General features: G+C 42.5%; 1 protein-coding gene across 2 annotated transcripts in view; it reads left to right on the top strand.

The window, feature by feature from the left end:
• Window positions 1-18,586, top strand: part of LOC122558546 (proteinase-activated receptor 1-like) — a 47,447-nt gene extending 28,861 nt beyond the window's left edge. Inside the window, exons 1-2 of one of the 2 annotated variants that reach the window (XM_043707259.1) lie at window positions 10,869-11,413; window positions 15,280-18,586. In XM_043707259.1, coding sequence (XP_043563194.1) covers window positions 11,347-11,413; window positions 15,280-16,499 — 1,287 coding nt within the window. In that variant the 5' untranslated portion in view covers window positions 10,869-11,346 and the 3' untranslated portion in view covers window positions 16,500-18,586. Of the gene's footprint in view, window positions 1-10,868; window positions 11,414-15,279 lie in introns of those variants that run through there. The other variant, XM_043707270.1, reaches the window with a different exon arrangement.
• Window positions 18,587-18,825: the final 239 nt, after the last annotated feature.

Raw genomic sequence — 18,825 nt, 5'->3', positions numbered from 1 at the left:
AGTCAGAGTCAAAAAATGTGACGCTGGAAAAGCACAGCCAGTCAGGCAGCATCCAAGTAGCAGGAGAGTCGATGTTTCAAGCATAAGCTCTTCATCAGGATTCTTTCTCTTCATATTCCTGATGAAGAACTTATCCTCAAAATGTCGACTCTCCTGCTCCTGAGACGCTATCTGACCAGCTGTGCTTTTCCAGCACCACACGTTTTGACTCTGATCTCCAGCAACTACAGTCTTCATTTTCTCCCATTAGGGAGTCATTTCAACTGACCAATCAATCTTTATCCATTTGGCCAAGGATCCATTGTTCACCTTCGGAGGTCGACTGGTCTATTTCCACCTCTTCAGGTATAATACGGTTTGATGACTCTCCTTTTCTTATCACTCCTTGCTGGGAGATAGACAGTCTTCTCTTCTTTTTCATTTCTTGATTGCAATGTCCACACAATGAAAGGATGTGAGTCCGAGGTTGACGGTGACTAAGTTCTATTTCAGTCATTTCTGTTGAAATATTCGTTGTCAGTTTGCATCATGTGATCAGCAGTGGCTGCATTTTAGTCTGACAACGTCAACTTTAAATGCTGAATAAGGAAGTACAGCTTTTAAAACAGTTTTAAAAGACATCTTTCTGCTCTTGGAAACAAAGAAAGGAAAAGCATAAAAATGCAATCTCTACCTGGGACAAATCATGTCGTTTGAAACCAATGCTTATCTGTTGAACGACAATACTAAATGAAATGAAAGCTGATTTATACTGAGTATATCAGGATATTTCCAAAGTAGCAATTATGAGGATACATTTTCTTGCCCAGTGAGTGAGTGTATTTCCATACTGAGATAAACTGACAAGTTGAACATTAAGAGAATACTTGATGTATATATGTTTGTTCATTATCCATCTCCAAATCCAGCAATGATTTCTTTATCATCACCACACTCAGCTGTATTTCTTCACAGCCTCCATACAGACTTCCAATTCCTTGCTGCTGCTTCTAGCCAAGATCTGTAAGGCTGCCTATGTCTGTAAGGTTGACAGTGAGCTTAGAAACCATCTCCACAACCATGTGAATCACATGGAACCTGTATCCAGCTAGAAATGCTGATTAGCTATTCTTTAAAGTTCAATTTTCATTTGGCTTGGGAATAAACAGACAACTTAAAGTGTAACTGTGTGCTATTCAACTTCTCAACACCTTCCTGGGATATTAGAGACTAACAGTTTAATCACTGTAAACACAAATGCTGCTGCCATTATTTTCTAGAGTGAACCCATTACACTAACCTTCCAGTGAAACAATTTTTAACAGCCATATCACCCAAAGCTGTTGTCATGCAGACTTCAGAAAAGGTCATGAAACACTTTTTACACTAAACTAGTGATAGTTCCAAGGTGTAACAATCTCATAAACCACATGATTGCAACTAGATTCCATTGTGGGGTTGTTACTTATGCAGTTATTGGATCAGTATGTTTATTCCTCTTTGAGTTTTTCTCTGACAGCCTAGGAATCAATGTTCCCTCTAAATTTCTTTTTGGTGCACTGACCACCAAGCCCCATGTGCAACATAGTGTTCTGAAGTCAGCACAGTGTATGCACAGCACCTCAGAACAGCCACACAGCTCTGAGTGAGTGTTGCTGGTTAGTTCAGTGGGGTGAATCTCAAAGTCCACCTGCTAATGCGTCTAGGGTTGGTCTTTAAAATAAAGCAGATGGCCACGCTGCCACTTCCCTGTGTCCATTCCTCCAACCGCTCCCGCACAGGGGTATGGGTAAGGTAGCCTTCAAGACGGGAAGCAAAGGTTCCTTAAATTGATCCCTGGTTTGACTAGGTTGTCCTATGATGAAAGTAAGTTGAGTCTGTCTGAAGTTAACAAGAATCAGAGGCAGCCTCATTTTTTAAAAAAAGCAAGATTCTGAAGGGGTTTGACATGGCTAATGCTGCAAGATTGCTTCTACTCATCAAGGACTATAAAATATGGGGGCACAGTCTAGAGATCAGAGATCAATCAATTAGAGAAGTGAGGAGATGGGGAGAAATTACTTCACCCAAATCATAGTCTTTGATTATTATCATATTTTGCTTTATATTGTTTATTATAAACCTTAAATAAAATTACAAGAATATGGATGCTGGAAATTAGAAATGGACTCAGCAGACTGGCAATATTGATGGAATGGGTAGCAGTTTTAATGTTTTCAGTTAAACAGGAGTATTTGACTCAAAACATTAACTCTCCTTTCTCCCCAGACACTACCAGACTTGATGAGTCAGTTCAGTACTTTGTTTTTAGATTAGAAGTCCAGGCCTTCAGAAAAAAAAATCAATCCTTCTTACTTCTATCATGCTCCTTCTAAACATTAGATGCTTTGTACCAATAATATTTTTATTGATGCATTACTTGCTCATTTGCGGCCTCTGTTTTGTTTACATACTGCGTGAAGAACAGTCTGTTCCTGCGCCACTCATTAGTCTACTTCCTATTTATTCAAGACACAGTTTCAAAGTCTATGCTGCAGGAAAGTCTGGCTGTCATTAAATCAAATTGCAAGTGAATGAAGTGAGAAATCTTAGTCCATTTAATATTTGTTAATGTTTCAAAACTGTGGCCTGAACTTCACCAAAAATCAGCTAAGTGGCAATCTCGGAGCATTCCATTAAGGGTTTCTCTCTATGAGCTCAGGTAAATTTTCTTGTACAATACTCTGCTGCTCACCTCATCTGTACCCATTACATTTGGACAGTGCTGCACTCACATTGTTATCGGCTCAGGAATGGTGGATCACTGCTTAATACTGCCAGCATCTTCTGGCATTCAGCGCCTTGCTGTGCACTGGGTCACATGCTGCAGGTCAGGAGTTGCCTTTTGTGGGAAGAATTGACCTGGAGGTGGCTGACACAAGCAAGTTGACACCTCGATTTGCAGACAGAGACCTGGGGGTCCTGGTGGATGAGGTGGAGAAGAGGAGGGGCATCCTTTTTCCTCAGGACCACCAGAGGGGACCACAGCACCAGACCTTGCCAGCCCCGCCAGGTCACTGTGGTGCCCATGGTCTGGGTGAACACCCAGCAAGGCAGGAAGAAGGTCCTCCACAGTGCTTAGTTGCCACCTTCTTCTCTCACTACACATGCCTCCAGTCAAGAATCATGTTCTACCATTCTCACTATTGTATGCGGTATCTTCCCTCGCTTGCTCTCACCCACCCCAAAACCCCTGGACTATGACCTCTGCACTTTTGACTCACTCACTCACCTACTCACTCACTCATTTGAGAGACCTCACCAATCTTCCCTACCTGCACCAGTACTAATAGCTGTGCCAGGTATTTTCATCTCACTCAATCTCCTCCTTTTGAATCATTTAGGGAAAAAAAACAGCCCACATTAGGACAGCAGGGACCAGGATATTTGCTAAATGAAGGTAGTAAACATTCTCCCTATGAGGAAAAAGTCCTTGTTCTCAGTGGGGGAGGACTGTGACCACTCATGGTGATGTGGAGACCTCTCAGAAACTAGGTCAGATTCATCGTGCTGTACTGCTCTCAGATCAGCACTATTGTGAATGTATTCTTAACATAAACAAACTTTTCACTCACTTTTCCCAACTCATGCTCTCTCTTGTCTCTACAAGGCACCAGTGTATCTGCACAATTGCTGTTCTCAAGAGACATCAGCCCCTCCTCCATCCCTGAAGAAGGAGTTGCAGGTGCCTCAGAGGAAGCTCCAGCAAGGTTAGCCTCCTGCACCCTTCACCAGTTCAGGTCCTGTCTCCTTGGTGAGTATTTTAGCACAGAGTCAGGAGGAGCTGATGGTCAGCACATCACTGCTACCTCTCTGCAGCTGGATGGCTGGCACTCAGAGGAAGTATGGAGCAGCCCCTGGAAGGAGAGAGGCCATGGGGTCAGTCACGAATAACGCCATTCAAATGCACAAACAGCCACAGGAGCAGACGGTGGGTTCATCAGAGACACTTGATACAGCGAATGGGAGGTTGAGGTGGCTCACCAATGCTCTTTGTACTGTGCTGCATCTGACTGTCTCCATGGACAGACTAGTAACTGCCATTGCAGGCCAATGCCATGCACCCTCAGTGTCGGCCAGGTAAGTACACAGACCTGAACTTCTTCACTCGAGCCATCAGTGCCCAGCACAACAGCAAGGTGACGGGGGGGGGGGGGGGGGGGGTCAAAAGACCTTAACCTCTCCCCAGGTGCCCTGTCCTCAAACGGAGACAGGGTGATTACAGTAGCAATAGGAGGAATCACAGACAGGCATCTCCTGAAGCCTCCTCTCAGGACATACCAGAGGTACACAGGCTTTCTCCCTCCATCCAGTCTGCCACCCTCAACTCTATGGAAGTTTCAGCTGAACCTGCATCTAGCCAGGACCCTCTTAACATGTGTGAGCTTTCTAGCCACAAATGACAAAGGGTCACCTACCTGAAACTCCAAATCCAACGCTCACCACGATAGAGTAGGCTCCCTCCACCCCAGCTGCACATCCCAGGACTGTATAGTGGAAGGGAAAGGAGAAAGGTAACCTTCTGAGGTCACATGTGTGGCACCAGTGAAACATCATTGCAAAGACATCATCAGATATTTAAATTTGCATCCACTTCTTATTATCAGCTCTGTGAGCGACTGTTATTTTAGCTCTGGTTCCAAATGTGAAGGTTCAGAGCTTGGCCCATTGTATTACCACGAGATAGTTTAACTCTGTCTTAACAGTAGTTATCTTTCCATGACAACTATGCTAGCAGGATAGGGATTGAATGACAGAGCATTCAGACGTTGTGAAGTCTTCCATAAGTTTGTTACATTAAACAACATACAAAGCATAAAATGATCAGACCAGTAAGTGCACAGCGCACACTAGCCTCTGCAGCATCAAAGCATTTACAGTCAGTGAAAGATAATTTCACACAATTCAGCTCCTTTCAATGAGGATCAAGAAGACTTTCTGCCTGTGTCACTTTGCCGGATGCCCTGTAAGATGCTGAAGTTGCTGTCCTTTCTGAAGAATGTCCTCATTTTCTGACCCAGCACCATGTTGCGGCTCTCACAGATCCTCATTGTCCATCAAGTTGCTTGGTATGTCCTCTGATTTTCCAGAACAGAAATTCCATGGATTAAGTCTCACAGACTTGATTGAGTTTTTTGAAGAAATAACAAAGAGAATTGATGAGGGAAGAGTGGTGGATGTGATCTATATGGACTTTAGTAAGGCGTTCGACAAGGTTCCCCATGGGAGACTGGTTAGCAAGGTTAGATCTCACAGAATACAGGGAGAACTAACCACTTGGATACAGAACTGGCTCAAAGGTAGAAGACAGAGGGTGGTGGTGGAGGGTTGTTTTTCAGACAGGAGGCCTGTGACCAGTGGAGTGCCTCAAGGAATGGTGCTGGGTCCTCTACTTTTTGACATTTACATAAATGATTTGGATGCGAGCATAAGTGGCACAGTAAGTTTGCAGATGACACCAAAATTGGAGGTGTAGTGGACAGTGAAGAGGGTTACCTCAGATAACAACAGGATCTGGACCAAATGGGCCAATGGGCTGAGAAGTGGCAGTTGGAGTTTAATTCAGATAAATGTGAGGTGCTGCATTTTGGGAAAGCAAATCTTAGCAGGACTTATACACTTAATGGTAAGGTCTAGGGAGTGTTCATGAACAAAGGGACTTTGGAGTGCAAGTTCATAGTTCCTTGAAAGTAGAGTCACAGGTAGATAGGATAGTGAAGAAGGCGTTTGGTATGCTTTCTTTTATTGGTCAGAGTATTGAGTACAGGAGTTGGGACGTCATGTTGTGGCTGTACAGGACATTAGTTAGGCCACTGTTGGAATATTGACCTTATAGAGGTTTACAAAATTATGAGGGGCATGGATAGGGTAAATAGGCAAAGTCTTTTCCCTGGAGTTGGGGAGTCCAGAACCACAGGGCAAAGGTTTAAGGTGAGAGGGGAAAGATATAAAAGAGACCTAAGGGGCAACTTTTTCATACAGAGGGTGGTACGTGTATGGAATGACCTGCCAGAGGAAGTGGTGGAGGCTGGTACAATTGCAACATTTAACAGGCATTTGGATGGGTATATGAATTGGAAGGGCTTGGAGGGATATTGGCTGGGTGGTGGCATGTGGGACTAGATTGGGTTGGGTTATCTGGTCGGCATGGACGGGTTGGACCAAAGGGTCTGTTTCCATGCTGTACATCTCTATGACTCCATGACTGTATCTGCACATTACGGTACTAATCCCCAGACATGACCCACATGATCCTGCTGTGGACAGAATATCCTAGTGCAGGAAGGTGTTCCATTACAGATACACTGCACATCGTGACGTGTCATTCCGACTGCCATCTCTAAGCAGGGTATGGTGCCACCGACCCTCCCACATCTGTACGGCAATCCATCAAAGACCAGTGACTGTAGGTTTCCTTCATCTTCATCACATCATGAGGCCACCTACAGCTGGAATCTCACATTGAGAGGCTGTTCCACTTCTGTTGGGGGTCGATGTGGTCCTGAGCTTCAGACCCATGTGTTTCTCACTCATTCCTCTAACAGCTCTTACAGCCACACCGCTGACCATTGCTTCTGTGCCTGGATCCATTGGAGATGGTCCCAATGAGCCGCTGTGGGCAATATCAGAGACAAAGCAGCTCCTCAATCATTCAGCTGTTGCAGCAATCAACAGCTTCCTCCAAAACACTGGGATGTGGGAACCCCAACTAAAAAGCCAGCAAAGCCTTTACATGGACCTTGACCTGATCCTCATGTCTACAGCTCATTTGGCACAGATACAATGTGTGGTAGCATATAGTGAGAATTTCTCCCTCACCCTCAACCCCATTATTACTCAAAAAAGGCAGCTTTACATATAGGATAGCAGTGTGGACATTTTATAGTCCAAGGTGTGAAGTGAGCAGCTCTCAGATCGTGTGCAGACTGTGAAACCTTGGGAGGTGATTGTAAGTCTTGGAACTAAGGTGCATCTACACAACTCGCCTGACATTACCTGGGTTTCAAAGCCATGACTGGGATTAATTTACAATGTAGAATGAGACGATCAAGATTGTTCATGGCCAGGATTTCAGTCAATACAGAAGTCCATGGTCAGTGTTATGTGATAACAGATGCGTGGATATCTGTTTAATGCTGTTGCATCTTGAAAGGTCCAAATCACACAAATATAGAGGTCCCTCTCCCAGAGAGAGAAAAACATATTCCAGACACTTTGGTTATTGTGGCAGCCATTTTCCATTTCCACTGCACACTTGCAATTTGAATGAGGATGAAATGCAACACAGGTACCCCTTCATGGAATGAGTTGCAGTCTCAGCCTCTCAATCCAGCTTGACATCCCCCCCAGTGTTCCTTTTATCCATGCTCTCACTGTCAACCCCATTAGCTTATTTTCCTTATGTCCTTACTCAAGCAAATCATCTAACTGATCATCTTCCCACTTTGTATCCCAGGCATGCAGTTTTGTTATGTCGAACGTAATTCTGCACTGATTCCTATCGAACGCAGGATGATGGCAACCAGTGAGGATCCTGCTCCCTCAGAACCTCTTGCTCTGTATATGCTTTATTTTCTCCCCATATGTTGAGCTGTCACTCTTTATGATTATCATCCTCCCTTCATGCTGCCTCCAATCCTAACAGTTGACTTCCCCAGCATCCTCAGCACAGCCCTGGCTCCTGTGACACTTCTTGACTTACAGAGAACAGACTCCTAGCTCTGACCGTGGTCACTCTACCTGATGGAGTCCCCGAACAGCAAAGCAACAAACTGGGGCCACTAGGCATCTGCTCAGACTTTCATAATAGGAAATCTGATCATTTTGTTTCTCTGCCATGTGGGCAAAAAGTACATTGCATGTAAGTGATGGGAGAATTAGTAATAGTGAGCTTTCAATACATGAAATTGGCCCTCTCACCACCCACCAGCGAGATTCTCATCTCAACATTTAAACTTTGGGGGCAAAATTGGACTTTAGTGTTATTTTGACATCAAGTATCTTATTTTTCTGACCTTTTGTGATAGTTTTCCTACTGGCTCATCACTACCTATATCATTCAGTGACATGAATTCTGTGATTGATATTGAAAATAACTTTCTTTATTGAATGGATGGAAACCATTTGATAAGGTTAAAAAGACTGAACAACAGCATTATAAATGACTCAAACATCTTTCAAGATGCCAAGCATTTAGGTAACTGTGCGTGACTTTTAGCAATGTTACCAGAATAGAGCTGGGCCATCGAGAGGTAACCCACCAGAGACAATCAATTGAAAAGAGTGTGAGTAACTTATTTCCTGAATCATTCAAAAAAACATTTCCACATAATCTGTGTATTCAAGGGAGAATGGATCAAGGCATTCAACTCAATCACTGGGAGCAGCGAATGAGAGGTGTTGATACTCTGACGACCAGATAGTCATTGGAGCAGTGTACATTGGAATTACACATCAGGATTGTGTGGAATTCCAGGGAATTGCCAAGGAAATTGCTATTTCTGATGGCAGATTCCCTCCTTCTGGAGCCCTCTAAAAAAGGCCCTGAAAGTCAGAGACTTTAGAGGTATCTGGCTCACTAAGCTTAATAGCAACACAGGACTTGTTAAAAAAACTAAACATCGACACTAACTCCTGAACAACTGTTAAACCAAACAACTTAACTCACAACAGAACTATCTACCCTCCCAAAATCCTGACAACCCACTGGAGACCCAACACCCAGTGCCCCCGACCATACTAAACTAAACATAGCCCTTGACCTGACCCTGCAAGGCCCACCACGGCCAGAATGAGCACCAGCCCTCCCTCCTAAAATGATTAAAATAAATTAGTTTAAATATTGGCAGACTTACACACTGGGGCCTCTGATGATGAAATGTCAGTAAAATCCAGTTTGGCTGGAATTTCTTTGGGGGTGGCGTGGCCGTTGTCCTAACCTGCTCAATCTGATGTAATTGAGATGACTGGAACTGATCAGATGCTATCAAATTCCAGAATTCTCACTTACTGTACCCCTGGTGGCACCAGTGGTTACACTTGCAAATTGTTTCATCAGTGAAAGTGGATGTTGTAATTCAGATGGACATGGCAGCCAATTCCTACACAACTAAGTCCCATAAACCCGTTCTGAGCAAGGGTCACTGGATCTAAAACATTCACTCTCATTTCTCTCCACAGATGCTGCCAGACCTGCTGAGTTTTTACAGCAATTTCTGACTTTGGCTTTTTTTTCCCACTATAAACAGGAACTTGGATGTTTATTGAATCTAGTGATATTGGTTAAGGAATCATGGTTTTCCCATGTGATTAATGAGTAATGTGGTTAGGAAGATAGCAGCGGATTTAAAGGCCGAAAGCAGCAACTAGGCAGCATCTCGTGGACAGAACCAAGCAATTACCTGCAGTGAAACAGAAACATAGGTGCCTGGAGAAACTCAGCACGTCTGGCAGCATCAGTGCACAGAGGAATCAGTGGGACTGGCAATATCTACCCACAGAGGAATCAGTGGGACTGGCAGTATCTACCCACAGAGGAATCAGCGGGACTGGCAGTATCTGCAGACAGAGGAATCACTGGGACTGGCAGTATCTGCCCACAGAGGAATCAGCGGGACTGGCAGTATCTGCAGACAGAGGAATCAGCAGGACTGGCAGTATCTGCGGACAGAAGAATCTGCAGGACTGGCAGTATCTACCCACAGAGGAATCAGTGGGACTGGCAGTATCTGCGGACAGAGGAATCTGCAGGACTGGCAGTATCTACCCACAGAGGAATCAGCGGGACTGGCAGTATCTGCGGACAGAGGAATCAGTGGGACTGGCAGTATCTGCGGACAGAGGAATCAGCGGGACTGGAAGTATCTACCCACAGAGGAATCTGCAGGACTGGCAGTATCTGCAGACAGAGGAATCAGCGGGACTGGCAGTATCTACCCACAGAGGAATCAGTGGGACTGGCAGTATCTGCGGACAGAGGAATCAGCGGGACTGGCAGTATCTGCCCACAGAGGAATCAGTGGGACTGGCAGTATCTACCCACAGAGGAATCAGTGGGACTGGCAGTATCTGCCCACAGAGGAATCAGCGGGACTAGCAGTATCTACCCACAGAGGAATCAGCGGGACAGGCAGTATCTGCCCACAGAGGAATCAGCGGGACTAGCAGTATCTGCCCACAGAGGAATCAGCGGGACAGGCAGTATCTGCCCACAGAGGAATCAGTGGGACTGGCAGTATCTGCCCACAGAGGAATCAGCGGGACTGGCAGTATCTACCCACAGAGGAATCAGTGGGACTGGCAGTTTCTTCCCACAGAGGAATCAGCGGGACTAGCAGTATCTGCCCACAGAGGAATCAGCGGGACTGGCAGTATCTGCGGATAAACCTGCTGAGTTTCTTCCGCAATTTCTGTCTTTGCTTGTTTCAGATCCTCGGCACCAGCAGTTATTTGATTAATTTTAGCCTGTTCTGCCCGTCCTCGCTCTGTGCAGGGTTTGGGGATTTCCATAAAGATGCCACCCTTCTCCTTTCGATGTGCCTCCTCTCATCAGGCTGTGCAGGATCCCGTCCTCCCAGGGTATAAAGGTGAACGTGGAACCCGGGAATTCTCAGCTCTGTGCTGCTCCGTTCGGGGAGGAAAAGCCCGAGGCGTCTCTGTGCGGGACAAACATTCAACCGGATGGAAAAATTGTGGTTAGTTCTTGTCTGGATGGTTACAAACTGACAGGTGATTATCTGGGCTCTGAAAGGGGTGAGGCTGACTTTAATATGGGATCTGATTTGGGAAGGACACAAATCCTGACCGATCAGTTTCTGATGAAATGCTTCATGGAAATGGAGCAGAATTCCTTAAAAGATGTACCTGTCTTCTCCACACTGACACTGATTCATTTAAAGCAGGTCCACTTTGGGCATCTTGCAGTTTGAAAGTTGCAGGAATTAAAAAATATACACACACATATTTTAGTCTTGGTTACATTGCTTTGACTGGAAAGAGTTATTAGTTCTGTTAGAGGGGGAGGAGGAATCTGGGAGGTGGGATTCCTTTCAATCTGCCGGAAATAGCGGAGTTATGAAATCAAAGCGTGGTGGTGACAGAGGAACAGTGTGAGAGAAACCCCCCCATACACACAGACTTACAGAGCTAACAGCAGCTGGAACTCCACACCAGTCCACACTGAAAGCAAAAAGATTTTTAAAAAGGAGTCACCTCGACTGGTTCCTCATCAGTTGGTCTGGAGATTCTCGCTCGGAGGGAGCAGTAACGGTACTAATCTAAAGCCAGGCTCCGGATTGTACAGAGAACCACAGCAACTTCCACTCGGATATGGGCTGGACAGTTCAGCTTGTGTTGGGGGTCGCCCTGGTCTCCACCATCTCAGCTCTCAACACTGGTAAGAAATCTTATTACTTTAAATCCATGCACAGTAAAGTGTTTAAAACAAACCTAAATTGATTCAATAGAATCAGCAGCCATAGAATCAGGCAAGCACTGAAACAGACCCCTTCCGTCCCAACTCGTCCATGCTGGCTAGGTTTCCTGAACGGAACGAGTCCCATTTGCCTGCGTTTAGCCCAGATCCCTTTAAACCTTTCCTATCCGTGTACCTGTCCAAATGCCTTTTACATGTTCTAATTGTACTCGCTCCTATCTCTGGCAGCTCCTTCCACATACTCACCACTCTGTGTGAAAAAGTAGCCCCTTCGATCTCTTTTTAATTTTTTTTCCCCTTTCACCTTAAAGCAATGCCTTCTGGTTTTGGGACCCCACTGCCCTGGGGGAAAAGACCTTGGCTATTCACCTTGTCTACGTCTCTCTTGGTTTTATAAACCGCTATAAATTTGTGGAAAATAGCACGGTATTGGTGGAGTTAATTCATAATAATCGAATTCCTGGGTGTTCTGAACTAGTCACAGAAAATGTTGGCGAAACTCATCAGGTCTGGTTGCATTGAAACCCGTTTTCAATCCAATTTTCACCCCTTTTCTCTGTTGCTGCTTTCACGGATGCTGTCAGACCCATTTCCAGCACTTGCTTTTTCTTGTTAAATTTCAGATGTTCAGCATCCGCAATATTCTGCCGAGATTTTTTTTTTAAAAAATCGTGGTTGTGGTGTCGGTGTAAAAGAGAAATGATGGGAATTAGGATGTTTATCACTAGTCTGTGGCCGTTTTTGTTCTGTTTGTGAAAACTGCGCAACTCCTGCTGGGGAAACAGAGCGGGCAGCCCTGGTCTGGCTGTCTGCCCACTGTCTGCTTTACTGTCCCCCCCACGCCTCCCCCGCATTTATTTAGTCTACTCTCCGACCCTTTGGAAAACTTTAGGATGGGAGAGTGGGGGTGGGTGGGTAGGTATTTGTGCAGCTCATGGGTTCAGTGATGTGCCTCACAGCTCAGCTCAGTGAGAGACCAAGAGACAAAAGCCAAGATGAACTCAGTGTCTGAGTTTGCTGGGGGAGGGGGTGAGGTGGAATTCATGTGCAGCGTCTTGGGTTTGTTTCTCATTCTTGCTGGTCATCGATCCGCACTACTGTGTTGGCGGCAATTATACTGTGCTGCTTCATCTCGTTTGAGCACTTTTGTCTCGAAAGCAGATTGCTGTTACAAGGCTACTGACCTGCAAGCGTCCCTGAAAGAGGCAGCTGTTTTCTTTTTAAAAGGCAGTTGTTTTGTAAATAGGCGGTTGTTTTGTGTGTGTGGAGAGACGTAATGGTGTTTGCGTGCTTTGTGTTTGACTCACTGCTCTCCAGGCAAGAGACTGACCGTAAAAACCAAAAAGGGCTGCGGATGCTGTAAAACAGGAACAACAGAAGTTGCTGGAAAAGCTCAGCAGGTCTGGCAGCATCCGTGCAGAAAACATCAAGAGTTAACGTTTCAGGTCCGGCGACCCTTCCTCAGAGACTGACCGTGAAGCGTTCTGAGCGATAGGAGACTTTGTAAACACTAGAGGTGACATTCATCAAAATCTGTCACTGAAAGAACTGTGCTCCCCTTTCAAAAAAAAACTGCGGCCCTTCTGGATTATGAGCAAGGCCAGTCCGTAAACAACAGACATTCCCTCTCCCCCCACTCCCCCGCGCTATGAACACGAAGTATTTCGACATAAAAGGCTCTGCAGTGCTTTCGAAACAAATTCATTAACCTGTTATGAAACGTCAAACTTTATTTCTGTCCACCAGAAGTAACTCAACTTTGTACTTTGAACATAGGTGGGACTGTTTGGATTCCACTTACATCAATCTTCACGCTCTGATTATTTAATCCCTGTTCGAAGAACCTGGTATTATCAACTGAAGGTGCAATGATGTACTGATCATAATTATGACTAATGCATTATCCATACAGAATAACTATAATCTTTTCAAGGATTTTACAGACTTTCTGGAGAGAGACTTTTCCGTAATACTGCTTATTTCAGCATTTCATGGTTAGAACACAATGTAATGCCAAGTGAGATTTCCAGAAAAAAACAAAATCTCATGTCCATTATGTTATGTGTTAAGGTTGTGGTGGAAACTCAAGGATTAAAGCAAACATATAAAGATTAGAGGGGGACAGGAGAATCGAGAAATAAAGAAGTAGACTCAATTCCTCACCTGCCCATTCCTCCCCTTCCACAACAGACTTTGTTGCCCACCTCTCTCATCCAGACTCAATCCATCTCTACCCTATCCACAAACCGAACCCCCATTCCCCAGCCACCAGACCTAAGGATAAACTCTCCTACCGAGACCCTGAACCTGCCCTCTATTCTACCACTGATTCTAATATCTCCCACACACCTCAATGTACCTGACACATGGCATCGCCTACCTAGCCGCCTTGCCAACTGGTTTCCTAGCCAATTGCCTTTCTGACCTGGCACTATACTTAACCAGTATTGTAACCCCCTAACCATCTAGCACTCTCTCTTCCTGGCACCCTAACCTCACAGTGATCTTATGTACTTACTGTTTGACCGTATCTGTGGTTCTGGACGTTTACATTTTAGAATCTAGCAGCTGATTGCTGTGAAAAGAGGTGGTAGTTTGTCTTCCTCAAACAGCTCGGCACTAGATGGAAGTACAGCTCCGTGTTTTTGAAGGAGCCCTGATTGGAATCTGCTATCTGAAATACAGAGTGCTCCTCTTCATCTAAAAGGTGGGGAAGGGTACCAATTTATGTGAGATGGTCACTCCATAGAAAATCTGGACCAAGAGGACTTCAGCCACTTTTAAGTCCTTGAAACCTTTAAAATGCTGTACACTATTAAGAACCAGTAGTGTTCAATGTACATTGAGTGCATAGAATCTGGCCCCTGAGACTACCATACCAGCATACTGAATCGCTTTCTTAACTAAATAACTATTGAAGTTACTTTGCAAACAAGTTTTTAAACATGTGTTTCAGCTAAAAGTAATATTTGTTGGATGACAATTTCCTTGGTTAGTAAGTATTTGACATCTCACCAGATAATGCACTTGAAATTCCAAGAGAAGATGAGAATTTTATCAAAATTAATTGCACTTTGCTGAAAGCAGAAGCCAAAAGATACCCGGAACAAAGCAGTTGCTTTCAAAGAAGATCATAATCTAAAGCAAGGAAGAATCAGATTATATATTTGGGAAAAGGAGAAGGATGGATAATGGTGATCTTGCATTACAAAAATATAATTAAAAATTAACAATCTGGAGAGTACCAAGTGAGAATTTAAAAATCATTGCGCTTTATTATCTGTAATTAGTGAATTCATATTTAAATTACACCTCAAAATTAACTTGTTCTGAAACCAGATTCTGGATTAGTGGTGCTGGAAGAGCACAGCAGTTCAGGCTGCCTTAAAATTCTACATCCTGTTGGGGCCTATCACACCTTTGTAGACAGTATATATTTTGTTCTATTCCCCATACCACTGAGGGAATACAAACAGCAATTCAATCTCTTTTAGAAATGACTGCAGAGTCTGCTGGCTACCATTGTTGCAGGCGGGGGCTTCCATGTCCTGAAAATCCTCTATGCTCCAAAATGTCTTCATCCCATTGCTCTTTTGGTAATTGTAGGATGCAAGAATGTAAAGTGTATAATGGTCCAATATAACACTATATCTGCTTCTAGCTGCTCCCTTGCTCTAGAAAAGTAAGTACTGTTCCCTATAAGATGACATTTTCAATGACTCCCAAAAATGACAATATACAGAATCTGATGTAAATGCAATCAAATGTTTTCACTGTTGATAAATATATGAAAATGTTTATTTCATCCCTTGATTGCTCTTTTTCAGGCAAATCATCACAAAATCAAGTGCGTCCCAGAACCTTTGCAGCTGTTTGGACTCATAAACCTTTGGAAGTTTTTGATCTTGATGGAAAAATTGAAGGCGAAGGTTCAGGCCTGTATGATGGAAGTGGATTCACTGATGGATCTGGATTTGGATCACATGAAAATAAACCCACCATCCCTGTCAAAATCCATGAAGAACACCACATGCAACATGTAGCCATCTCAAATACAGCAGAACAATACTTAACTAGTCAATGGATGACTGCATTTATTCCTTCAGTTTACACCATTGTTTTTGCATTGGGATTGCTTCTCAACTGTATGGCAATCTTAATGATTCATTTCAGGATGAAATGTAAAAAGCCGGCTGTAATTTACATGATGAATTTGGCAGCAGCAGATCTGTTATTTCTGCTGATGCTGCCTCTAAAAATTGCTTACCATTTTTCTGGCAATAACTGGGGATTTGGCTCTTTCCTCTGCCGATTGGTTACTGGTGGATTTTATGCGTATATGTACTGTTCAGTGCTGCTGATGATGTGCATAAGTATTGACCGATTTCTCGCTGTAGTCTATCCAATACGATCTGCTACCTGGAGGACCCGGGGGCGTACAGTTGTAATTTGCCTTGTGATGTGGCTTGTAGCTATTGGTGGTGTCCTCCCTCTTTTCCTTACTGAGCAAACAGTGTATGTCACTGAGCTGGGCATTACAACCTGCCATGATGTGCTACCCCTCTCCACCTTACAGAGCTACTCTGTCTACTATTTTCCCACTTTGTGTTTTCTGCTGTTTGTAATTCCCCTGCTTGTGACTTCAGTCTGCTATATATGTATTATCTCAACCCTTCATTCAGCAAATGTTGCAAGCAAGTGCAAGAAAACACGTGCTATCTGTTTGGCTGTGATTGTGCTTTCTGTCTTTATTGTCTGTTTTGCACCATCTAACATTATTTTGCTTATACACTATCTTCATTTTTATTATGCACCAAGTGATGCTCTCTATTTTGCTTACATGCTGTGTGTGTGCATTGGCAGTGTTAGCTGCTGCCTTGATCCTTTGATTTATTATTATGGCTCATCTCTGTTCCAAATGCATTTTCAGAATCTTTTGTGCTCTAGGTATGTCACTGAATCTGAGAATAGTGAAACAGATTCTAAGAGCTGTAAAACAGGAACCTCCAGTTTCAATGATACTTCCTACAAAAAATTAATAGCCTAAATTGATTTTTTTTGTCTTTTTTTTATTTTAGACATGTACAATTCACTGCAATTTGGCCTTATTATGTGACAGTATCTTCTAACTTTGTGACTTCATTGGATCCCATTTCTCGATGTCATTTTTTTCTATTGGACATTTAATTAAGAGCTTTTTTTTCCAGTTATATTTCACATTGTATATTTTCTCTGTCAAATAGTTTGAGAACTTATTTGTTGCTGGAATTCCATTACAGTTCGGTGTAATTGATTGATAAACACCTTAATCCTCGAGTTTCTCTGCATTGCAAAAATAATCAATGGGATTAAAATAAACAGTCGCTATTCTTAGCTTGTTGAATTATTCTTTTCGGTTTAATATTGCTGGGTAATCTTTAGTTATATTCTTGTTTCCCATCTGGGTGATACGTTTTACAAAAAACCCCTCTGATCAAAATAAAATTGCTACCAGGATTTGTCTGTGGTAAGGATGGCGAACTGTTAGTATTCACCATCATCATTCCACTGAAACTGACAACAACTTTGCGAGTTTCGACACCAGAAGAACAGGCTGGAAACAAGATGTCCTGTCCTTGAGTCTTTACTTCTCCACAGGATGAGCTAGAGGCCCCAACAAACATAAGATCTCTCTAACCATGTCAGTCTTGCCAAAACTAAAACCCAGGAAAGTTGCATCATGTTGAATGAAGTGCTACTGAGTTTTTAGCAGTGTAACAATTTCTAGTTATTGTTAAACACTCTGGCTAGCTCTGAAAAGCTAATTCTATGTTTGTGGAATAGTTAAAAATTCCACATATTTTTATAAGCATTAAAAAAGTGAAAGTTTGATTATTTTTACTTCTATTATAATAGTCATGCAATTGTTTCACATACATTAAGAGATGACATTTAAAGTTCATTTTCAGTGCTTTCAGCTTCCTGATTTGCTGGTTGTGAACACAACAAAATTATTTGATTGCCTTCGTACATGATGTCTTCATGACTGCTGAATGCCAAGAGATCTCCTTAGTTTTGTATGAGATTTAAACTCTCGTGGGTTAAAAGGAAATTCCCACTTCTAAGATTATTTTATCTTTGTGGGCAGTTTTCTTTAGGGTCAGCAGTGAACACCCTTACTTCTCTGCTGCACAAGATTCAGGGTAGTACTGTACTTGTTCATCCAGTATCTCAAAAAGCTACCAAAACAGTATAATGAAAAAACCAGTGACAGAATCAAACTTAATCTGTCCCTCAGACATAAATGAACTTGTAATTCTAACATCTTTTTTGATTGCTTAGCTTGTTAAAAACATTATTTTAGCTCCCATTGTATCTGCCAACATTTCAAAAATAAGTACAGTGAACTTAATATTTGGATAATTTAATTAAGTAGAAGGAAAAACAAGCTCCACATTAAATTTGGCATCAAAATGAAAATAGTGGCTTATAATTCAGTAAATGTAGTTCTCTGATATTAACCATTTATCTTGTTGGAAATATAAAAGCCAATTGTATGGATGTGAATTGTGGAATTGTGCATTTATTCTCTTATTTGTTTCAGATGTTTATGACCAAGTGGTAACTACATTTCAGAAAGTAATTAATTAGCTGCAAAGCACTGAGGTTATGAAAAGCACTATGTAAATGTAGATTTTTTGTGTGTTACAAGATATTTGGTCCTTTTTATTATTGCCAGAGTTGGCCCTTTCAATATGTAAAAATATAAAGTGTAATTTTAAGTTCTTTAAAGGTAATATTTACATAATCATACTCAATGAGATGAATCTGTGAATATTCATTAATTTTACAACTGTTATTTACAGAAGCTCTTCAACCAAATAGTGAGTAGTAATGATTAGAAATGTTACAATACTATTACTCTCCAGTCCAGATCAAGCACCCATTCTATCAATCTGTTACAAAAATGGGTTCAAGCTAATTTGTGCATTAATATGAAATAACTTTCTAGTTGAAAAGACTATATGTTATTGAATGCTACTAGTAATGTGAGAGAAAGAATCTTCCTGAAATGTGTATGTTTGTATATAATGTTACAACATTGTTCTCTATTTTTATGTATTACTGCAGAATAATAAAGTTTCATTTATTAGATATCTTGCATTGATTACCTTATGGTTAGTTTATAAAGTATGTAATCAGACTATGTTTAAACATATATTTTGTCTAAAACTGCATGAAAATGAAGAAAACTAACACTTACATTCTAAAATAAAAGTTTATAAATCTAATTTGGTAAAGTTCAAAGCTACTTTATTGACTTATATCTTACAGTTTGAACATTTGCCAGTACAGGTTATTCTGTTATAACATGTGTTTCGTCAATACAAATG

Source organism: Chiloscyllium plagiosum, chromosome 2 (genome assembly GCF_004010195.1).
Source record: "Chiloscyllium plagiosum isolate BGI_BamShark_2017 chromosome 2, ASM401019v2, whole genome shotgun sequence".
NCBI lineage: Eukaryota > Metazoa > Chordata > Chondrichthyes > Orectolobiformes > Hemiscylliidae > Chiloscyllium > Chiloscyllium plagiosum.
The sequence above is the reverse complement of the archived record's forward strand: the minus strand, read 5'-3'. Positions and strand labels throughout refer to the sequence as shown.